Source organism: Armigeres subalbatus, chromosome 3, assembly GCF_024139115.2.
Source record: "Armigeres subalbatus isolate Guangzhou_Male chromosome 3, GZ_Asu_2, whole genome shotgun sequence".
NCBI classification, from domain to species: domain Eukaryota; kingdom Metazoa; phylum Arthropoda; class Insecta; order Diptera; family Culicidae; genus Armigeres; species Armigeres subalbatus.
This window is the reverse complement of record NC_085141.1, coordinates 57,785,841-57,811,303: the sequence shown is the minus strand read 5'-3', so window position 1 is coordinate 57,811,303 and position 25,463 is coordinate 57,785,841. Positions and strand designations below refer to the sequence as shown.

General features: G+C 39.4%; 1 protein-coding gene across 1 annotated transcript; it reads right to left on the bottom strand.

Annotated features, from left to right (window-relative positions):
• Positions 1-2,961: 2,961 nt before the first annotated feature.
• Positions 2,962-18,983, bottom strand: LOC134219681 (zinc transporter ZIP2-like). Its single transcript, XM_062698500.1, has 2 exons — positions 18,481-18,983; positions 2,962-3,642 (listed from the first exon to the last, which is right to left on the bottom strand). Exons 1-2 carry the CDS (start codon positions 18,876-18,878, stop codon positions 3,090-3,092), a joined length of 951 nt encoding a protein of 316 aa, XP_062554484.1. The 5' UTR covers positions 18,879-18,983; the 3' UTR covers positions 2,962-3,089.
• Between the last annotated feature and the right edge of the window lie 6,480 nt (positions 18,984-25,463).

Here is a 25,463-nt window from a genome sequence, read left to right as displayed (position 1 = left end):
TTTTTTTGAAATTTGAAATTTTTGAAACTCTTTAGATGTGGAATAAATTCCACGAAATTTTGTCATAATCAATATAATGCAATTCCAAAATGTATGCTATGTGCTGAAATAGTTAAATACCGATGAACACAAATTTGGAATCTTAAAGTGTTTTTTTATGAGTCATAAATTCCATGAGTCATAAAATTATGAATCATAAATCATTTCCAGAATAAAATTAAATGGAACAAGATCTTTGAGGATTATAAAATATTTCTTTAATGCAATCTCTGTTGTGAGTGCGAAGGTTGCCTAGGTTTTGTCCTAATACTTTCAATGGAATGCGTTGTTGATTTTTCTGTCATTGCAACAAAGATTATAATTTTATATCTTTCTGTGCCAGAATTATATAGCGAGCAAAAAGCTCCATAGGAATTTGATCAACTGTTTTGCGGAAGACCTTGCGATTTACTCGAAGATTTTCGAAAGCATGATCGGTCGAAATTTCATTGGCCGAATTTGTGTACATGTGCTCATTTTGACGTAGTTGCTTCAGCCTTTTTGAAGCGGATGGTAGTTTAATAGAACAGAAATATTTATATCTTAATACAATTATGTTTTTATGTTTCTGCGACCAGGACACTACCCAACAAACAACGACAAGCTACAAATAAGCATCTAAGTTGAATTAATGTTTATTTGTGATCTTCATAGTTGAATAAAATGGATCCTGAATAATTCGCTAGACAGGTTTCATTTCAGCATTTGATTCAACTAATATTCGACTTGGCCTATTTATTTATTTACCACCTTTATTTGAAGTCGAACTAACGTTTTAGTTTTATCACATTTCAGCACATTGGAGAAGTTTATCAATGTGCTGAACTAATGATTTTCTAAATTCTCACAGATAAATGTTCGACTATGATGTGATGCTCTAAAAGGGTGGTCGAATTGAGTTTGAGTAGTAGATTATTAAGCAAGCATTAGACATTCTTCTTAACCTTTGTCCTTCTTAACCATTGGATTTCACCTTTATCGGATCTATCGCACAGTGGAAGAAAACATTATAGGTAATAGGTTATGCTTTTTTCCGTTTGAAAGAAAATCGCGATGGCTGGAATTGATGATATTTGGAAGGAAAATAATGATTTATTTTCAAGAACACTCAGGCTTTTTATATTCGTGGGGCAATTCATAATTATTTCGTGATACATAATAAATTCCTGATCTATGAAGGTGTTGGAAATTATAACCAACAAAATTACTGGAGCAACGAAGAAAATTTATGCAGTTGTATTAAAAATGTGCGGAAACGAACACAAACAAATTCAAATAAAATCGACCATATTGCATATTTGTTACAGATTCCATATGTACTAGTTGTTTTTCTATATGTAAATAAATTTCGATATGTGTAGTTATTTAATTGCTGCATGTGTGGTATTGATGGCACAATCATATCGCAACCGGTTATTCAGAGATTCCGAGCAAGGTCGAAAATAAATCCATCAAATTCTCATAAATTTTTTTTGACATTATTTTCATATATTTTCCCCCAGTGTTCGATGGTTATGACTGGCTGAACAATGGTTGAAATAAAAATCTTCTACAGTTATTAGCAAACTGTAGTTTGACAGATTGACTTGTTGAATAAGAGTCCAATCATGATTTATATTCAGCCATACGATTATTTATGTTTGCGTCGAGAAGGCCATAACTTACGAATCAAGGATGGCGCGGATGACAACGTTACCGGCGAATGATCAAATGTCAGCAGTTCGAGACCCGATTTAGGAAAATTTTAAAATGATTATATGAAAATAGCAAATTTCATCAACATACGTTCAATAAAGATCTTGATGATGATTACACTTAATACGTTATTATTTTCGAAATATTTACATGTAGCTGAATTAAGGCTAAGTAAAATGCTTATTAAAGATTTAACAAATCAGGTAATAAAGTTGTTTTCCAAAATAAGATGTTGTAGCTATATAACTTCTCCAAAATTGTGTGAACAAAGCCTGAACAGAAGTTGCGATAAGAAATAATACAGACATTATTCAACACAGTGCTGAATTGAATCATCACACTGATGTTAGTTAAACTAGTGAATGTTTGTTGGGTAGTCAAACAAATACAGAACAAATTTATTATTTTAAGCTAGCAACTGAATTTGAAGCGGCATGAATTTCAAGCGGATTTTAGCTTAAAAATCGAGAAAATGTTCCCGGGGGTCCAACTTAAATATTTCGATGCTTTGCTGAACAAATGGTAATAGATGTGATAACGCAACAAAAAATATGTTTATAGAATTCATAATCAAAATTAAGAAATACGTAGGAAATATGTAAATGAAATAAAAACTGATTAAGTTGGAATTACTTTTCAAAATTTTCTGGGGGGGGCCACAAGTAGGTCTGGAGGGGGCCAGGCCCCCCCCGGCCCCCCCTTATTTACGCCTATGCCCGGTAGGGGCTTGTTTTATTAGTTAATTATGCAATAGGACGAAACCGGGCCGCGTGTGCTGGCGGCAAGTCTGACGGCAATCCTTCGTAGAACGGAAAACAAACTGGGCGCTTCGTGCGAGAAGAAATCCGTTGCTCAGAAGGATGTTCTTCCCGCGGTACGACTGTCTTTCCGAAGTTGTATTCGCACGCTTATTTATGGGCGGGAAAAAAGCAGCAAATGCTTTTACTTAATTATTTACGGTGATGTTATGAGCATAGCATTAATTAGCTTATGCAATGATTTTCTGTGCAACATGACCGTGAGGGAATAACGTCATTATTACTTGGTTCATTTTTTCCATACAGTAGGAAGATCAACAATAGGGAACTTCAATTGCAGCTTGAAAATGATAATTTCGTCGAATTTGCAGCAAATAACTAACAACGGAGAAGTTATTGAATGGATATTTCTCTAGAGGCCACTGTATGAGAGATTTAACAGACTGATTTTTTTTTTAAATTATATGTGTGTCCTGATAGTGACGTCAATAAAATATGTACGATAAAGAAAAAAATGATTTGTAAAATAAATATACAGTGTACGGAACATTTTTGAAAATTTACTACAAAACAAATTTTTATTCAACAAAAACCCCACTATTGTTCCGATATAGCCATACTCAGGAAAGTCATCACAATGAACCCAGCGATCACCGCAAGCAATTGCCAGGATCCCACCACTTCGCCGGGTTTCCGTTTGCCACGCTCTCGCGGTAGCACCTCGCTGACCGTCACGTAGAGTAGCGTACCGCCGGCTACGGCCTGCAACACCGGTATCACCACGCGGTTGAAGGTATCATCTAGCCCGTCCAGTGCCATCCCGATGGCGATACCGCAAACCGACCCCAGCGAAAAGATCACAATCTGCACTATGCTCGACTGGCGGCGACCGCCATGCTGCAGTTGGTGAGAGCTCACCTCTACACCCAGACAGAAGGCAACCACAAATTTGTGGGCACTGACGGCTCCCAACAGGAGCAGCACTTTGGCTGAGGAGTTCTGAACGCCGATTGCTAATCCTTCTAGCAACGAATGGACGCAGAGCGCCAACAGAAGACTGAATGTGCCAGTTGGACCGGGCGTATCCGAGCCACTGTCCGTGGGAGCTTCCGCATTTTCAATTTCGGTGTGACTCGCTGCTATTGAGTTGCTAGAATGGAAAGAATGTAAAACATTTTATCAATTGGAATTATTATAGTTTAAAGGGATAAATAAAAATATGAAAGTGATTCATTTTTTAAATTTTACTTTCCACAGTAACCCATGTAAGCAGGTATTCCGAAATTAAATATGTTTTCACGTGATATTAAAATGAGATTTTACGGGAACAATCAGATACTTTCCAATGCGGAGCTGAGACCCACCTGGTAAGGGTATGCGATAACACGTTTTTTCCTGACGAAACGAAACGAAACGAAATTTGAAATGCTATTGTTGGTTCGGAAAGAAACGAATCGAAATTTCGATTTACTTCCGATACTTCGAAACGAAACGAAATTGAGGTCCATTTGATTCGAAATTTTTCGAAACGAAACGAAATTAAGAAAAAATTCCGCGGAATTTTTATTGAATAGTTTTTTTATGCATTATATATATAATGCAAAAAACTAATAAAAAGAATACGAATAAAAGCAAATTAATATTGTTTAATATTGTTAAAGAAAAATATTGTTACCCAAATTCCATAGGTAGAATCTAGCTTAATTTTACAAAAGGACATAAGTAACAGATCACTTTTGTACATGTTTACCATTTTCAAAAGTATGCCTCTTTACCATAAACAACGTAAAAATATTCATCGCCTCATATCAACAGGCATCAGTAAAAATAAATTAAATCTGATTTTTTAACTGCAATCAACAGATTTCAGATTTATTAGATCTGTTCATCATTTTGAAAAGTATTACAGATTCAAAGTGCCACCCTTCCATTTCAATCGACATATTGAATAAAGTCTCCAGGCTAATTTCCAACCAAATTCATGAAGATTTGTTGAATTTGTGAGACTTTCCAAACAGCTGTTGGTTGCAGTAGTACCCGAGCAGGAGCGACGACCTCGATAACAGAAATTGGTATGATTTAGCCTTGCATAAGAGTTAAAATACCAAAAAATAATACCAAAAACTTATATGCAGAATACTTGAGGCATACCATGCTTAGGTATTTCAATACCAAACGAATAATAATTGGTTATGCATTTGGTATTGAAATTCAATTAAATAACTAAGTTTGTTATGGCTTAATTATTGTGCATATTAGTTTGTGGTATTATTCCTTTGGTATTTTACCTGTTATCTGAGGCTAGTTCATAACAGAGTATAGTATCAATACCAGAATTAAGTATTATTGAGCCAATTTCTCCTGCTCGGGTACACACTTAATTTTTTTTTACCGGGATGTCAGCAAAATGGTCAACTTTTACCGAGATTCGCACAGCCGTGCCCCAGCAAACATGTTTTTTGTCGAGATTTCTGTCAAAATTGCTGAAAATCATTTGCAAATAATTTGCCGAAAATCAGCTAACAAACATCATTTTTGCCGGAATATCAGTTATTTATTTTGCTGGCGCACGGCTATACGGATTTTTACCGAGCTGCAGAAATAAAAACTAAGTGTGTAAACTCGACTTTTTCCAAATTTTTACTGAGGTCTGATGGAAATATTAAGCAAGCATTTTTTTTTTTTGGTTAAGGTGAGGGGCATTTTTCATCCATAAACGAAAATCGTGACTGCTAGACGAAAACCTCTAACCTCTAACGTTTAATCACTTCACCTCTCACTCACTTTTTGTGAGAACGATTAGAAAAATTCTATGGTGCGCTGATGGGAGTCGGACCTTAACAATAATAGCTGTGAGATGCTCTTACTCTAGCAACACCATTACGCTATCTGCATGTAGGCATTAGGTTACAAACGTCCCAAATTATGCGGGACAGTTCTGGGTTCAGCCTACTTGCCTCACATTGCCTGGCGCCCCGGAAAACGTTCTCCATTCCATGATGAATCTGTAAAGCCTGGAAACTCAAATCATTGGAAATAGAATGTAAAAAAAAAACTATAACAGATCTGAATAATTAAGAAAATATAGGGAACTTGAACCTACTGAAGTTGAGGGTCTTGAGGGTCTACTGAAGTTATAGGATGAAGGTAATTTTGAGTATCCAAACAATTTTCGCAATATTAAAAATACACAATCAGTTTTTATTTCTGCAGCTCAGCATAATAAAGAACAGACTTCCGTACAAAATACGGTTATTTGCTGATTTCCAATAAACTATTTGCTGTGTTTTAGCAATAAAAAATAGGCAAACGTGTTTGCTGAAAGATAGGACACGATGTGATAATTCAATCGTGTCTGCCTTGTTACTATTCAGTCGGTAGCTCTGATGAGGTGGTCGCCAGTGTAACCAAATAAATTTGGTACAGAACCTTCTATACAATATGTTTCAATAATCGATGTTTATCTTCCTCGATAGAAACTATCTAAACTCGATAGAAATATCCATTATTTATGTATAAGAAGCGAAAGTTACAAGCACAAAAGGTTTCACTTGAAATTTTCATTTTTCATATTCATTTTTTTTAATCTAGCAGTTATACTGCTAGATTGAAAAAAAAAATTAATGTAATGCTTAAAATCAACAATAATAAATCTTTTCAGACCTTGAGAACAATGTATAAGCCTTTAGCTATTAAATGTAAACTAATTTTATGCCATCAAACTAGAACGCATACATTTACGTTTATTGCTAAATATTAGGGAGAGTGCTAGTAATGGACCCGTGCGTACAATGGACCCCCTGAACAAAAACCAAAAGTTAACGCTGGAATCAACGATTTCCTGCTAATTTCCATTGGATAAAGTTGCTTCACATATCATGGTAGTTTATTTTTTTTTTAATCTTTATTAACGTGATTTTTTTAAATTATAAAGTTCATCACGAATATCATGGTAATTGTTTTTGGCGTGCCAATGAAATAAGCCTCAAAATGGTGTTTGTAAGAGTTTTTTTTTCATAAAATTTTCACGGTAGGTAATCATCCATCTTCTTCTTCTTCTATAAACATAAAAATGAATTTCTGTCTGTCTGAACCTTATAGATTTCGAAACTACTGAACGGATCGGCGTCAAAATTTGTATGCAGAGGTTTTTGGGGCCGGGAAGGTTTCTAAGATGGTTTGAGATCCCTCCCTCCTTTGGAAAGGGCGCTCCCATACAAATGAAACATCAATTTCTTCATAACTCAAGAATCATTCAGAAAATATATCAATTTTAGGCGAAACGAAGTTCGTCGGGTCTGCTACTGTCGAATAAGCATAATGATTATAAAAATCAATGAAAGACCCGGTAAATTTTCGTATTTTTGTCGTTTGAAATTGCTCCGCATTTTCAACCCATCGGGGCAAATAGAAATGCGTGGTGCGGGCCAAGTTGAAACAACGGTTCAAAACGTCACCCTCGCAATTTGAAATGATTTTTTTTTTCAGAATTCACATTGGTCCGTAAATACATTCGGATAATATAAATTTATAAAAAGCTCCAAGCTTCTGAAAATAAATTTAATAAATTTTCGCCCATCCCGTCATGAATGCAACCCACTTGCAATTTCCACTCAAGAATAGAATTAAAAGGGGTCATGTTCAAACTGCATGGTCTTGTTCTGAGATTCTTAATCTACTTTTCCTCGTAGTGAGCACTGGCTTTCAAAAAAAAAAAAAAAAAAAACAGAGCGTGTCACCATTTTGTTAACTCCACCTTTCCCCACTAGTCCCTTTTACCCACCTAGTCCCCTATTTCTTCAATCGAGGGGATATTGTGAGAGATATGTTGGTTAATTAATGTGAATTTACGAAGAAGCCACAAACGAATTGATCAAGCGCACAATTCAAGCGAACCAAATAATTAATCATCTTGAAAAGTAATCCGAGTAAATATCAAGAAGGATTTGATTTTCAAAATTCTAGAACAAAGCCTACTATTTTATCACTTTTCCTTAACAGGAGACAATTTTGAGCTAACCAGACGATATTCAAATTCAGATATTCAAAATCATCAGAAGTTTACATCAACATTTACATGGGAATCTTATGAGTGTCCTGGCAGTACGGTCACCATACCAACCTTGTGCATCTTGAGTTTCACTGAGTACTATATTTTGTTTTTGATACGGCAAAATTGGCTAATGTTCTGTATAGTCGCGCAGTGTTTCAACTTGCCCCGATACGTGGGGAAGTTGAAACGATGCATATAAAAATATAATTTAAGTATACTAACTATTTATAAGAAAGTTTTGTAAGGTTGCTAATTTTTTATGCATAATCTTTGCCCCGAACTAGCAAATGCCGCAAACGAACTCAAAATTTATCAAAGAATGATTTTTTTTATAGCACTACCAAGTTCAACTTTGAAAAAACCGTTTCAACTTGTCCCGATATACCTTATGAAATTTGAAATAGAGTTTGAATGGCTTTATTCAGCGGCGCAGCCAAATTTTTTTACGATATGAAAATTTGAAATATTAAAATTTTATTTCGAAATTCCGCGGAATTCCGTTTAATTTCGTAAAAAGCATGATTTTTCCGTCGAAATTTTTGAAATTAATCGATACGAAACGAAATCAGAAAATCAGATTTCGCCATACTAAAATTCCGCGAAATTCCGCGGAATTTCGTTTCGAATGCCCTAAAACGAAATTTTTCGAAATACCGCATATGCTTACCACCTGGGCGCAGGTAGGGCGAATCTGTTAAGTTGTAAAGACTGTAAAGGTGTTCGGCTGTATGGCACACTATTTTCGATCATACATGCACACACGCATCCACATATATTGAAAATAAAATTTTGCCTCTGGTCAAAGCTTCTTAGTTGTCGACTAAGCATGACCTGGCTGTGAGGTGTGCAATAATATTGAAGGTTTATGCTCTCAAGAGTAAAGGATTTACCAACATATCTTAAATATCATCAGACGAACAAGTAAACGATCAACAAGTAAACGATAATTGGAATTATTGATAGGGCTCCGATGAACCACTATGCAAAAAGGTGACGAGTTTGTCAAACGACGCTACTCATGATCAAACATAGCGTCAACTTGTCTGATATCCTGGTGAAAATGATTCTCGACAACGATCCGACGGGCATAAGAAGGCGAGGTGCGCAACAAGCAAAGTGGATCGATCAGGGGGAAGACGATTTGCGGACCCTCGACAGACTGCGTGGTTGGCGACGTGCAGCCATGGATCGAGCTGAGTGGAGAAGATTTTTATGCATTGCACATACCACTCCGGCCTTAATCTTAGAAAATAAATAATAATAATAATCTTTGCTTCCATTTTTTTACTTTCGGTTCGTGGAATGCTGTATACGAGGGTGGATAGCGCATTAACATCCAGCAAATTTGTCCCACTTTGTTCAGATAACCGGAAGAATACTTTTAAATATCTGCTACATAAATTCTTACACCAAGTATTGTTCCTGCTGGACGAACTTACCTATGGTTTGGATTGTAAAAAACGTTTAGATCTTGCACGTCTACAAGATCAACAGAGTAATTCATAGATCCCGAGCTTTTGTGTTAGTTGGGAAAGCCCTATGGGACATCATTACACCAGTATATACAAAATACAACATTTCCAGAACATCTACGGTACTCAAAACAGTTATTGAGCTCAGATCTTGGAGGTCTACAATACCAACAGAGTAATTAATAGGTTCCTGAGCATGTGTGTTGGTTGTAGAAACCCCATGGGACATCATTACATAAGTATATAAAATATTAACATTCCCAGAATAGCTACGGTACTCCAAACCATTTTTGAGTTCAGATATTGAAGGTTTACGACACCAACAGAGTGATTCATAGGGTCCTGAGCTTGTGTGTTAGTTGGAGCAACCCCATGGAACATTATTACATCAGTATATATAAATCACAACATTCCCAGAGTTCCTGCGGTACTCCAAATCATTCTTGAGTTCAGATATTGGAGGTCTTCGAGACCAACAGAGTGATTCATAGATTTCCGAGCATGTGTGTTAGTTGGTAAAGCCTAATGGGACATCATTACACCAGTATATACAAAATACAACATTCCCAGAACATCTACGGTACTTCGAACAGTTCTTGAGTTCAGATCTTGAAAGTCTACAAGACCAACAGAATGATTGATAGGTTCCTAAGAATGTGTGTTAATTGTAGGAACCACATGGAACATCATTACATAAATAAAATAAAAAATTAACATTCCCAGAATAGCTACGGTATTCCAAACCATTTTTAGGTTCAGATATTGGAGGTCTACAAGGCCAGCAGAAAGATTCATAGGTTCCTGAGCTTGTGTGTTAGTTGGAGAAACCCCATGGGACATCATTACACCAGTATATTCAAATCATAACAATCCCAGAATATCTACTGTGCCATACATGAGCTCAGATATTGGAGGTCTAAAAGACCAACAGATAAATTTATAGGTCCTGAAGCTTGTTTATTAGTTGGAGAAGCATCATGGAACATCAATACACCATTATATAAAAATCACAGTATTCCCAGAACAATTACGGAACTCCAGAAATCTGAAACAGAGTGATGCATAGATTCCCAAACTTGCTTGTTAGTTGGAATTGCTCCAATGGACATCATTACACAGTACGTACGTACGACAAAAAAGTGTTATTATGATCACAATCATCGCATCCACATTTTTTCGTTTCTTTTATCGTCAATAGGTCTAAGGGGACCACGGCGTCCCTTGATCACCGACTGTACATGTAAATTGTTGTTACTCCATAATCGATCAGAATTAGAGTAAGTTGCACCCCGAAGGCGTTGGCATACTTACTTGCTTCATGTTTATTATACATATTGTATATTCTATACATATTACAGTATTCTCAATCAGAACTTAAATTGTAACGAAATCCCGTGGAGCTATTGCAATTCATGAAAATAGTTAATTGAAGTTGATTGGCTTTTTTCGGTGATTATGAAATTAGAAAAAACAAAGTTTGACTAAAGTTTACTTTGACCGAGGAAGGGAAATGGTCGCATTAGCGAATTACGTCTGATGATGGCTGAAGAATAGTAGGCCGAAACGCGTAACGTGAAAAATTATTTTTTGATTTCATCGTCACCGAAAAAAGCTGATCAATTTCAATTAATGAATTCCACGGTGATTAGCTCAAACCAGATCATAGAAATAGTTTCGACATCGAAGATCTCCATGTTAATCGATTTGAATATTGAGATCTGAGCTCAAGGACAGTTGGGAGTGTCGTAGATGAATGAATGAATTCTGTAGTGTGAATATATTTGTGTAACGAAGTCCCGTGGAGCTATTCCAACTCATACAAATAGTGGGGACATCAGTGAAGATAAGCGTGGCCAGGAGTAGTAATTCTCATGTAATGTAATTCTCATGCTTTTATGAGTTTTGTCCTATATAGTAATTTGAATGGAGATTTCAAAAGAACAACATAAGTAACCCTAGTGTCCAATCTACGAAGTACACCAAAACTATGCTATGCTTTAAAGTACTCTCTAGAGTCAGGGATGTTTTCGACCATTTAGTAGTTTGTCAATAACTCATTCCAGAGGCTAAATTTCAAAATGTTTTATATGGTGGGCTTCTAGTGCGAAGATTTTTATGCAACTCTGATTAACAGCTTGAATTCGGTTAATAACAAAGAAAAAACGCTAGTTGCAGTAACTTATAACAAAATTTTAATCATTTAGAATAAGTTACTGCATCTAGCGCTAAAACTCCGTTATTGGCAAACTACGATATAACCTCTATGATTATTGTTTGAGTTCTGATTAACATTGGAATCCCCTTTTTCTAACACACAGATTCTTGTCAGCCTTGACTTCATATGTTCTTATCATAATCATGGGTAGCACAATCCTTTAACTGTTCCATCCAGGAACATTCATGCGTAGGACATGTTCTACTTATCCACTCAGCATAAAATCACAAATCTGTCAAACAAAAGCTCTGCTCGATGGAAGATGATCATCTATGCTCGAATACTATCATGTTGTATAATAAGATGCGAATGAATATTGTCTGCACCAGCTCCCACTGCTTGAAAATAAATACACCGGGTTCTGTTGTTATGTGTGTATGGCTAGAGGCCTGGAATGCTACTGCCACGATCGCCAATTATACTCAGCAAGGCAAACAAATTGACACTTCCCACTCGCATCACACTGGTTACTGTAGCTAGTGTGGGTTGAATGTTAAATATATAAAAATAAAAGAAGGCAAGTCAAATTACCAACTCATTGTTTAATCAACATACCTACACATCTAAATTAAGTTGCAGGTTTTTTTTTATTCAAAATTAAGACATTTTCAATGTAACGTATCTACGTCATTTAAAAGTTGATGCTGAAGCTGCTGTCTTTGGACGGTGGTTCACTAATTGGGGCACGGTCTAATTAAAAAGCAGTCAAAAGTAGGAAATTATTAAGCTCTTTCAGTGGAATGTCTTCACCTGTAATGAGACAAATTTATTACTATTCTATTTAATTCCAGCGCGTTGTAATCTTTACAGATACGTATTTCAAGCTGTAAGGACGTCTTGAGCGTCTCGTACTAATCGAGTCAAGTGGTTACGAGTTAATCATGGTGGAATTAAATTGGGGGTCTTCTTTAGTCGTGCGGTAAGATGTGCGGCTACGAAGCAAGACAATGCTAAAGGTGGCTGGGTTCGATTACTGGTCCGGTAAAGGAAATTTTCAAGATAAAAATTTCCCGACTTCCCTGGGCATAAAGATATCATCGTGTTAGCCTCATGATGTACGAATTCGAAAATGGCTTAGAAATCTCGCAGTATGCTAAGATTGAAGGAGAAGGAGAAGAAGAAGAAAACATTAAATTGGCATACACTTTGTCCCACATTAATAGATACAGTTAAACCTCCATGAGTCGATGTTCTATGACTCGATATCGACTCATGGAAGCAAATTATGCCATATTAAAAAATATTTTCTGGGCTACTGTGATGGTCCCTTCAAACAGCTTCCCAAGGATCTTCTATTCCACATCTCGATATTTCCATGAGTCGATGGTCCCTTCAATATCGACTCATGGAGGTTTGACTGTACTAGGCAGAACATGTGTTTTTACTTTCGCTAATCACATTTTTGTGGATTAACTCGCGTGTATCGTTGAATCGTTAAGTTTGCAGTACCAAAACATTGACTGAAGGGCTTGAGATACGTTGCGGTACTACCAGAAAATATGTACTGTTCTGATTATTAAGGACAAGGTAGGTGCAGTATCTTGGGGCCCTCCTTAGCCGCGCGGCTACAAAGCAAGACCATGCTGAGGGTGGCTGGGTTCGATTCCCGGTGCCGGTCTAGGCAATTTTCGGATTGGAAATTGTCTCGACTTCCCTGGGCATAAAAGTATCATCGTGCTAGCCTCATGATATACGAATGCAAAAATGGTAACCTGGCTTAGAAACCTCGCAGTCAATAACTGTGGAAGTGCTTAATGAACACTAAGCTGCGAGGCGGCTCTGTCCCAGTGTGGGGATGTAATGCCAATAAGAAGAAGAAGGTGCAGTATCTATCAAACACAGAAAAAAAAATCCGTGGTAAAAACTACTATTTTGTAGACTACGCTGTGCTTTTAAAACAACCATGAAATTTCAGTAAATTTTACCATGGTGTCAGAAAAATTCACCACTGTTTCAGTTAATGTGACAACATTCCGCATGGGCCACAGTTGATTTTTACTGCGCGCGCGCATGGTAAAATCAAATGGGTTTATTATCTGCTGAAAATCGTCGGTGCATATTCTTAAAATAACCCTCGGAATGGTAGTTTCGACTGCAATATTTTTTTGCGTGTAGCCGCTATTTAGTATGATAACATCGCAAAACAATAAAATCTATCATTGATTTATTGTAATGTAAAATGCGTTCAAAATTTGTTTATGCGAATGACGTATTAAGCCGTTTTTAGAAGTTGAATCAACAAATTGACAGCTTAACAGGTCTCTTGTTCGATTAGTCGCTATTTTTTACAGTTAGATTGGCGTCACATTCGTATCCGCATTTCTCCTATCCAGGCCTCTAGGGTGTGGGACGGAGTGTAGTACTAAACTCGTCTTATAGCAGGTGAGAAGAAACCAGTTAAAATTTGCTTTCCTTTAGTTCGGGTGAGCCACTGCTACCAGTTATCAAATAATAATCAGTAATCAAATATATTGTAGCAATCCCCGTATCCTAAGTGCATGTCGAATTACTCCATTATTATTGAGAAGCAATGTAGTTTAGGGTTCGACAAAGTTCTTGGTTTGTTTTCTCAAAAGCATCATGACAAGGCCCCGCTAGAGACCAATCCCAATTAAGACGTGCCTCTTATCAAATAGAAGTCAATCCTTTCTTGAGAAAACAGAACAGTAATACAAATACTATTATTTGGTCATGCATCGAAACTCAAGCCACATCATTGTCTTGCATTTAAAATAGCACCAGTAAAGCACTAAATCAGATATTTTGCTCTATCTACAAAATCATATCAAGCTGAAGAATTTGTTAAGTAGGTAACTAGAATTTTCGGGTGAATTCGAAACTTTTAAACATCTGCAGGGTAAAGTTAATGTCGTTATACTTAAAACACTGCTATTGGAAGGGAGGAGTAAATACGATGAATCCTTAATTACCACAGCTTATTGCCGTAGCTCGAAAAGCGCATTAATCTAGGGCTGGATTTGGTGATTTGGATCATCTTTACACCTTAACAAACTACGTAAAAGTGATCTACCCATCGTTACGGAGGATAATCTGCTTACTGTACAAGAATTGAAATTAATCAACTGTGAGTAACAATACCAATGTTTCTTCCGACATACTTTCCCAATTATAAACTCTCCGGGCAAATAGAGAAGCAAACGAAGAACTTATAGTAAGGTAGTTGATATGCATCTTATGTACGTTTGCAGAATCCATCTCTATTCTTATTAGATATAGTATCGCGGTAAGTATGAAAGATGACCTTGGTTGATGATGTTATCCACGGGTTAGGGACAAAAGGTGAAAAGACGAACGGTTGAAAGGACAAAAGCTCGAAAGACAAATGGTCGAAAGACAGAAGGTCGAAGGGACTGTTACCGAACATAGTAACAACCAACTAACCATCGACATACTTGCGTAATATTTAAATATTTAGGAAACAATATTGAGGCATTTCGCCTCATTCACAATCAAAGTCCTATCAACTATCCTATCCATTCTCCCAATTCCTGCCCTTGAAGCAAAATAAATACGAAAGGAGGCAACACCATTTCCGCTGAAAAAGCCGAATGCCGAATAAGAAAGAGGAGAAGAGAAAATTGGGCGAGCTGAGGGAGAAATCGTGGACTTATCGAGGAGTCGTATTAAGATCTACCGACCTACCGAAAGATAAAAAAAAGTTAAATTCCCAGTCTGGTGAAAAGTGTGTATGCGCGAGTGAAGGCCCCGAATAGTCCATAGATTCTAGCCTTCAAAAGGGATAATTTCCATAGGGAAAAACCCTGGTGTGAATTGCGTGGACCGCGAAGCTGAGGAACAAGTTTCAACGATTGATAAAGCTACCATCCTCAAGCGGAACACTTCAGCCTTAGCGGGTGCCTATCCAGCGAGTCGGAAGAAATCCCAAAAACAGGTTCTCCCCTTCGTGTCCAACACTACAGCCGCGCCGGAAAAACGACGGGAAGAAGCCTCGAGCTAACCCCCACCCCCCATTCAACGTGTCCAACACTACAGCAACGTCGGCTGCCGGCTGACGAACCATTTAGCTACCGTCCACGTGTCCAACACTATCGCGTCGCTGGCTGCATATCCAGCCACAAATAGAGAACTAGGTACCGTTTCTGTGCAGCCCGTGAGCATGTCGACAATGGGCCCCAACTATCATGACCGGCCGCAACCATTCCTTTCTTCCCACTAATCCCTAAACCCAACAATAGAAAATGGAAAAATAAAAATATAGATAAAAATGAATCTTTAAATTCTTAGTTATTTTCAAACGCAATTGTCAAATGCAATTGCGTCGAACTCTTGTTGTATTGTCCACCTCTCTTCGCTATTCCGTCGTGTATCCCTTGAGCAGGTAAAGGCAACCCTGAGAACCCTGAAGGTAAGCTAGTTTGGGCAGTGTGGACGTCCACTGCATAGATGGCTGGACGTCACTAGCAGTTACAGGACAAATGGTTGAAAAGAACAAAAGGTCGAAAGGACAAAACGTCGAACGATACAAAAGGTCGAAAGGACAAAAGGTCGAAAGAGACACAAGGTCGAAAAGAACATTGGGTCAAAAGGTACAAAAGTGTTTGTGCTTACTTGTGCTTGATTGACTGCCCGTAGTTGCTACTCCATTGTGATCGGATCAGCTGTTCTTGCACAGAGAAGCAACAGATATTTGCTTGGGACTAGCACTCATCTTCAATGAGCCTGCGCCTGCCGCGTCAGAATATAAGTCAATGTAGGGAAGAGGGAGGAAATGATGATGCAATCACTCACCCAATGCAAGCCGAATACACCTCTGCACTTGCCACGAGTACATGCGGAATTTGTTGGAATTTTTGGGTAAGGTTCGAGATGCACAGGCTCTTCTTAGATAACGAGCTGCTAATGTGACAGATAGGAGAAAGCAACTGATAGAATTTCTTATTGGTTCGATGTAGGAAACGAGCTTTTCGTTCATTTTCAATTCAAGCAGTAACTACTAGAACAGTTATGGAAGTATGGAAGTCCATTTCCAGTTCTAGCGATTGCTAGAACATGAGAAATATAGAGAAAGATACAAAGCAGGAGAATGAAACGGACCTGATATTGAACGCATGACCACCTGTGTATGAGTGAGAAGCAGTTGTCATATGACTACCAAGGAACAAAAGGTCGAAATAGCCAAAAAAACTGTTCACACAACACAAGATTTATTCATTTCTCAAATCAAAGTGATGAACTTCCCAATCAGGAAAAATCACTTTAATGAAGCAATAAAAAAAATCGGTCGTCAAAACCTGAACCGTTTCCGTGAAATCCGTGAAACCGGTTCAATGCAAACTGACTATAGTTATACTTTTATCGAATACAGTGTCGACAGGATTTTGTCTCTTCCCTTATTTTGTTTACTCCCGATTTTGTCTACTGATTTAATGACATTTTCGACTCGATTTTATCACGTTTCAATTATGTCACGTTTTTGACCCGATTTTGTCACCCTAAAAAATGAAAACTTTAGACGATCTTTTATGTTTGCAAATAATGTCACACACAATGATATTTATGAAATAACTTTCACCGCCTGTGGTTTATTATAAATCATTTCTGCGTACCTGTCAACAATTTTTAAAACCTTTTCAAAAAGAAATAACGGGTACTGTTCACGCATTTTACCATTCCAAAGCATAAACCGATTCATATTTGTGAAAAGATTGAAAAAATTGAAAATATTTTTTCCGACTTTGTCACATTCCCTATTTTATCACCTCGAAATTCACCAGGGGGTGATAAAATCAGAATATTAGTGTATGGGTATCAAACTTCATGGTTTTTAAAGATCATAACAATGCAAATATTTTTGCTGTAGGGGCGAATGGTCTAAAATGCACCCATGAGGGAAAACCACCTTTCCCTCATCTGCACCATCCACAATGGAAATAAAAGTGAATCACTTCTCACCATTCGATCCTGCTGGGACTACTACTGAGTAGTGACATAACGTTATTCTTTCAAATGTAAGTTTCACTAAAAATAGGTAAATTGGGAATTGTCAGCTAATCCTGAACTCGCTGCATTAGATTCTCATTTTCGTAATTTCTGATTATCCATCCGACCTTTTCTACTCAACCTAATGTTTTGGCTTTTTCTACATGACTCGAATGCGTATAGTCACCATGTACTAAACATCTAGTACACTGAACTAAACTGCTGCTAACCGCATGTCGAGCACATCTGTATATGGGGCTCCATATACAGATGTGCTCGACTTGCGGTTAGCGGTAGTAAAGTAAAGGGGTAAATCACAAAATAGGCGTAAAAAAGGTCGCGTAAAATGCGGCATTACACCCAACCAGCGACTGTTAGATTTTTTAACAATTCTTCATAAGAACCTACCAAACCACAATAAAGTATTGTAAGAACGGAGGTGAACTAGCCTTGGGCTAAAAACCTCTTTAATAAAGATTTTAATAATAATAATAATTGTAAGAAAAGCTTGCAAATTTGTAAGGCTGATACAATATTTGTATAAGAATCTAGCATTATCGCATATGCCCATTTCTTTGACAGGTTTTGGTACACCCAACCGGCGGTTGTTAGATTTTCTAACAATTCTGTATAAGAATCTACCAAAACCTGTATAAGAATTGGGCATATGCAAAATTGTTAGATATTATTTTTTTTTTTTTGTATAAGAATTTAACAATATTGTAAGCTTTTCTTACATTTTTTGTATAAGAATCTAACAATTTCGCATATTCCCAATTCTTATACAGGTGTTGGTAGATTCTTGTGTATATTTCGTTTGATTAGGCATCTAATGCGAGGAATTAACACTGATGACGAGGAAAGATCTTCGTGCTATGCCAGATGATTAAATTGGTTGAGATTTCAACTGTACAAACAGCAGGACAATGGTATGCAAAAAATAAAGATTTTTTTTTAAATTTCTAAGCAGTAAAAGTCAAAAGGATGACGGTGAAAACCTACAGTAGAGGTATTATTGAACCCATAGAGGAATTTGTTTGTTCAGCAAAATATTTCTGTTGAGGTGCAATATAACCAGAATTTTAAAAAATCAAGTAAAATCATTCAATAGTTTTCGAAAAGCAATCATGTCATTATCACATGGCACGTCAGTAATTTCATTGAAGACTCCCTAGCTATCTTTTTGGATGCTATCATTTTTAAGAGTACGTTTACCCTAACCACAGTTTCAACATTATGCTCATTCTCAGGTTGTGTTAAACATTCTTGATCCATTAGCCTAAATACCTTCTGTTAATTAGCGAAACGGATTCTCCGCTGCAGCAGTTCAATCTTCCCCATCCAATCGCGCTGCTGACTCCTGCTCCTCCACTAGGGCAGAGATGAACAAACTCGTCCACGGCATAGATCAGAAAATACCCGACACAGAATATCACCTCCGCGTACTTTGGCAGTAGCAGCCGTACCTCGGGTAGCATATGAACCAGAGCGGTGGCCAGCAGAACACCCGCGCCGAAGCAAAGCAGCACAGTGATCAGGGTCGGTCGGCTCTGCTGCTTGGTCCAGTAAACGGGAATCAATCCGCACACCAAGCTGCCCAATCCGAGAATGAAAATCGCCAACAGTTTGGCTCCGTCATCGTTCGATTCACTCGCCAGAACTGTCACCTCACTACTAGCAACCATTCTCGCGATCTTCACCGCACTGACTGTTGCGGGAGATTCCGGTTTTCAGCCAGCGGTTCAGTGGCTGCGCTGCGCTGTCCATTTTATCACGCGCAATAATCACCGTAAACCTAAAACCAGACTGGGCGTAAAGCACTCAAGCATCATCATCGCCGCATCGAGTAGCCGTGGCGTGGAGGCGAAGATGAGAGACTAGATGGCTAACAAAATGCACGACGACTACAGCAGACGCGACTCTTGATGAACGAAGAGCCAAAAGAGACAAAACGATTATTCCTACATTAGGCATCTATCACATGGAAATAAGCCGGGAATATATCCATGATCACCACTGTGCTGACTGGAGTGTTGTTACTCACCGCGAGAATGTTTGAGAGAATTGGGGAGAACAGTGCAAAACGCACCCACGGCGAAATGGGACAACTCAGATAATATTTTGTAGGACATTTCCGAATCAATATTACCATTACAATTGAATATTAGGATCAAAATCGCCTTCTTGAATACGATTGCATGTCAATTCAGTTCGTGGAAGTACGGATTATTTTCCGCGATTAGCGGATTTGTGTGATTTTGTGTGGCGTAATCTTTAAGTTCAGTATTAGTTATTCAGTAACAAGTTGCAATGAAAAATTGAGCTAAATCCCTCCATTTTCGCTCAACTTTAACGATTTGCGATTCTTTCATCTCGCCCGTAAGATTTACGCTTAATCCACTAAGATTAACAAACAACCATGCGTTCACCATTGTTTATCAAGCAACTAGTCATTTTGAACCACCCTTGGGGCGTTTTGCACCAGGCACATTGTGAAAACATATTTTAAATGCGTTAGAAACACACAACAATCTTGTTGGTATTAATTAGAGATCGTTGTGAAATATAACTAGTTCTCTAAATTTTGCACCTGGACGTTGAAATGATTCGGTGTTCTTGATGGGTGAAAACATCGAAAAAGCTTAAGAGGTGCATATTGGACTGTTCTCCCTTTCACCGCGAACATGAATTGGTGCAGCTTGTGAATACACTAAGGCCGGTTTCCACGATAATCATCGAATTCGGTTTCAATGAAGCTTTGAAAAAAAAAACTAGTCAAAATTAAAGAAAAATCTGGTGGTATTTGAAAATTTATTATAGTTTTGGTAAACTCAAAAAAATATGAATCTTATCACGTAGAAATCTACCATGCCGCATTCTGATGTTTGATAAGTTTGGATAATTAGGGTAATTTGCCAAATGTTGAACTACTGATTTCTTCGCCTATTGGCGAAAGCACGGGCATTTCTTTTAGGGGTGTTCAAGGATATGATGTTATTTTAGACATTCAATATTTGGCGATAATCTAATAACACGGCTTCATTGGATAAAAAAAGAGTTAAAATGAATTTTAGATTTCACTACACTGATCGTTTGCAACCCACATGTGCAATCATATAATGTGCAGATTCTCTTCTTTTTTTGCTGAACGAAATGAAAAGAACGATACCCTGTTGCGCATTGTGTTCAATTGATATACATACACAATAATGCCACACACTTTTATTCAAAAAATAATCAGTTGTCACAATCGCCCAATTAACTAACAATCGTTGTCACAAAGCTTTGTGAAACAGTTCTGATTTGTCATCAGCTTATAAACGCTGGGATGGTGTCGTTATGGTAAATAATAAACTGTCTGAAAAAAAAAATACACAAATGGTTGTTATGTAATTCAAGCTTCAAAACAACTTGGTAATCGTCTGTGAGTTTCACTTTTACCTGGAAGCTACAGCGCTTCGAACAGTCTTGTGTTCAATTTTTCAATTATACAATATTGATACAAAGTTGTGCTTCGGAAACCCATCTGAAATAAAAAGAAAATACCCACAAACTTAACGCAAAGTATTCGCAATGGCTTGCTGCGTCGAAAGATTTTATTTCTATTTGTTAACAAATCATTTTAAATACTTATTTATTGATTCTAGTTACGGAGGTCTGCAGTAGGCCTTGCGAGCAAAGATAGAATCCCAAATCCGGAAATTTTAGTTGCTGATAAAGAGACTAAGCGATAGATTTTTAATGAAATTGTTTTAGCTGTTACGTCTGTTTGTTTGTGATGTAATTAAACAATTATACAGTTGATTCGAATATTTCTGATGTTCTGACGACTAACGTATACATGTACAATAATATGCTGTGTGTTTGGGAAGCAGGGATAATCAGCATTACGTTGAAACAAAAAATCATTGCTATTTGGAAAATCGCCGATATGTTTTAATTATTTTGAAACAAATCGAAACAATGACTTGATGGGCCCACAGCTTCATGAAGATGGCTCAAAAAAGTGAACGTGAGGTATTCTCGATAGGCTAACGTGCTTCGGTCACACTTTTAAACCGCCTGGTGAAGTACACCCAGTATTTTTTACACGGTTGGGTTCTATTCGATTATGACCTTTAGCGTCAATGAAACTATTAGTTCACCCTACGAAAAAATTCACAAAAAATCAAAGAAAATTCGGGTGGTTTTTCAAAAGCAGTGAATGTTCAGGTTAATCGAGAAATTAATGAATTCCATCAGTGTGAAAAAAATATTGGGTGTATTTACTAAGTTCTGGTGAAATAATTTAACGCCGGCCTGTCGTTACTCTAATTAATATTACAAATCCTTTCACAGAAATTAATATTACAGACGACATTGTTGATCGCTTAACGTGGCTCTATAAGGAGTTGTTGTTGTTATTTGGGACCTTTTAACCATATTGGTTATTCAGGTCGCATTATAAGATTACAGCAGGGACTATGTCCAAGGGCTTGACGATCCCTCCCCAGGCCATCTGCGAGTTGTGGCGCCTGCCTAGGATGTGGTGGGGTTTGACAGTGGGCCCTGTTAAACCTCTATAAAAAGCTGCATGTATCCGCAAGTAGGCTCCGCCAAAGCGACCGTGTGCCGGTGGTGTTAGGTGGGACGCTAAACAGCCCTGACACGACGGCCCTCCGACGAGACAGGAGGTTTGCGCAGGCCCAATAAGCCGCCTTTAAAAACAACTATTACGAACGACATAGAAGATAATACGACTCGATACAATCGGCAACGACCTAGGCGACGAATAAAGGATCACGATTGGAAGCTTGGAACATGGAACTGCAAGTCGCTAGGCTTCGCAGGTTGCGACAGGATAATTACATCCCCGCAACTTCGATGTCGTAGCGCTGCAGGAAATCTGCTGGACAGGACAGAAAGTGTGGAAAAGCGGGCATCGAGCGGCTACCTTCTACCAAAGCTGTGGCACCACCAACGAGCTGGGAACCGGCTTCATAGTGCTGGGAAAGATGCGCCAACGCGTGATTGGGTGGCAGCCAATCAACGCAAGGATGTGCAAGCTGAGGATAAAAGGCCGTTTCTTCAACTAAAGCATCATCAACGTGCACTGCCCACACGAAGGGAGATCCGACGACGAGAAAGAAGCGTTCTATGCGCAGCTGGAGCAGACATACGATGGATGCCCACTGCGGGCCGTCAAAATCGTCATCGGTGACATGAACGCTCAGGTAGGAAGGGAGGAAATGTATAGACCGGTCATCGGACCGGATAGTCTGCATACCGTATCGAACGACAACGGCCAACGATGCATAAACTTTGCAGCCTCCCGCGGAATGGTAGTCCGAAGCACTTTCTTCCCCCGTAAGAATATCCACAAGGCCACATGGAAATCACCTAATCAAGTAACGGAAAACCAAATCGACCACGTTCTAATCGACGGTAAATTCTTCTCCGACATCACGAACGTACGCACTTACCGCAGTGCGAATATTGAATCCGACCACTACCTCGTCGCATTATGTCTGCGCTCAAAACTCTCGACGGTGATCAACACGCGTCGGAGTCGTCCGCCGCGGCTTAACATTGGGCGGATACAAGACGGTAGACTAGCCCAAGACTACGCGCAGCAGCTGGAAGTGGCACTCCCAACGGAAGAGCAGCTAGGCGCAGCATCTCTTGAAGATGGCTGGAGAGATATTCGATCCGCCATTGGAAGCATCGCAACCGCTGCACTAGGCACGGTGGCTCCGGATCAGAGAAACGACTGGTATGACGGCGAATGTGAGCAGTTAGTTGAGGAGAAGAATGCAGCATGGGCAAGATTGCTGCAACACCGCACGAGGGCGAACGAGGCACGATACAAACGGGCGCGGAACAGACAAAACTCGATTTTCCGGAGGAAAAAGCGCCAGCAGGAAGATCGAGACCGTCAAGAGACGGAGGAACTGTACCGCGCTAATAACGCACGAAAGTTCTATGAGAAGTTGAACCGTTCACGTAAGGGCCACGTGCCACAGCCCGATATGTGTAAGGACATAAACGGGAACCTTCTTACGAACGAGCGTGAGGTGATCCAAAGGTGGCGGCAGCACTACGAAGAGCACCTGAATGGCGATATGGCAGACAACGGTGGCGGTATGGTAATGAACCTAGGAGCACGCGCGCAGGACATGCGACTTCCGGCTCCGAATCTCCAGGAAATCCAGGAGGAGATCGGCCGGCTGAAAAACAACAATGCCCCTGGAGTTGACCAACTACCAGGAGAGCTGTTTAAACACGGTGGTGAAGCACTGGCTAGAGCGCTGCACTGGGTGATTACCAAGGTTTGGGAGGATGAGGTTCTGCCGCAGGAGTGGATGGAAGGTGTCGTGTGTCCCATCTACAAAAAGGGCGATAAGCTGGATTGTAGCAACTACCGCGCAATCACATTGCTGAACGCCGCCTACAAGGTACTCTCCCAAATTTTATGCCGTCGACTAACACCAATTGCAAGAGAGTTCGTGGGGCAGTACCAGGCGGGATTTATGGGTGAACGCTCTACCACAGACCAGGTGTTCGCCATACGTCAGGTATTGCAGAAATGCCGCGAATACAACGTCTATTTATCGACTTCAAAGTCGCATATGATACAATCGATCGGGACCAACTATGGCAGCTAATGCACGAAAACGGATTTCCGGATAAACTGATACGGTTGATCAAGGCGACGATGGATCGGGTGATGTGCGTAGTTCGAGTTTCAGGGGCATTCTCGAGTCCCTTCGAAACCCGTAGAGGGTTACGGCAAGGTGATGGTCTTTCGTGTCTGCTATTCAACATCGCTTTGGAGGGAGTAATACGAAGGGCAGGGATTGACACGAGTGGTACGATTTTCACGAAGTCCGTCCAGTTATTTGGTTTCGCTGACGACATTGATATCATGGCACGTAACTTTGAGAGGATGGAGGAAGCCTACATCAGACTGAAAAGCGAAGCTAAACGGATTGGACTAGTCATCAACACGTCGAAGACGAAGTACATGATAGGAAGAGGCTCAAGAGAGGTCAATGTGAGCCACCCACCACGAGTTTCTATCGGTGGTGACGAAATCGAGGTGGTTGAAGAATTCGTGTACCTGGGCTCACTGGTGACCGCCGATAACGATACCAGCAGAGAAATTCGGAGACGCATAGTGGCTGGAAATCGTACGTACTTTGGACTCCGCAAGACGCTTCGATCGAATAGAGTTCGCCGCCGTACCAAACTGACTATCTACAAAACGCTTATAAGACCGGTAGTTCTCTACGGACACGAGACCTGGACGATGCTCGTGGAGGACCAACGCGCACTGGGAGTTTTCGAAAGGAAAGTGTTGCGTACCATCTATGGTGGGGTGCAGATGGCGGACGGTACGTGGAGGAGGCGAATGAACCACGAGTTGCATCAGCTGTTGGGAGAACCATCCATCGTTCACACCGCGAAAATCGGAAGACTGCGGTGGGCCGGGCACGTAGCCAGAATGTCGGACAGTAATCCGGTGAAAATGGTTTTCGACAACGATCCGACGGGAACAAGAAGGCGAGGTGCACAGCGGGCAAGGTGGATCGATTAGGTGGACGACTTGCGGACCCTCCGCAGACTGCGTGGTTGGCGAAGTGCAGCCATGAACCGAGCTGAATGGAGAAGTCTTTTATGTGCAGCACAGGCCACTCCGGCCTTAGTCTGATGATAAATAAATAAATATAAGATTACAGAGTTTGAATTTAATTTGTATAATGTATAGTGTGTATGTGTGGTTGTTGACATCGGGCTAGGTCGTCCTGGTTAGTGGTAACGTGCTCTTCCTTCCTGGATCATACTGGGAGGATGGTAACGGCCCTGGCGGCCTTGATGGCCTGTTGTTTAAGTTGTTTTTTGATGATCGTCGCTATCATGATGAGGAGTTGAATCCCGACCATGATGATCAGGAGAGTCAGCTTCGTGTCGTGGTCTGCTAGTATACTGGTGTGTACTTCCTGGGTTTGGATGATCGTTACGTCGTGATCTCCGTTTTGTGTGGTATCCTTGGAGTCGTTGTTTCTCATGTTGAGTTCAGCAAAGGTTGACGAGCTGGCGACTGGTTGAGGTACACTGATGATGATTGATTCAGGTTGATGTCTGTATATATATGCTGGATATGCTGACTTAAGTTTTGTTTGCCGGGTGTTGAGTTCATCAGTTTCGTGGTTAGTTTGCTTTGTTGTTAAATCAGCGTTTGCAGCTTTGTTTCTTTTAAAAAGTTGACAGTTTTTTGCAAACTGCTGGTG

Excerpts from the sequence above, each read along its gene's own strand:
- LOC134219681 (XM_062698500.1), bottom strand. The coding sequence starts at position 18,878 with ATGGTTGCTAGTAGTGAGGTGACAGTTCTGGCGAGTGAATCGAACGAT. Across the intron at positions 3,643-18,480 it reads GTTTCGCTAATTAACAGAAG|CAACTCAATAGCAGCGAGTC; the intron begins GTATTTAGGCTA and ends TTTCCATTCTAG.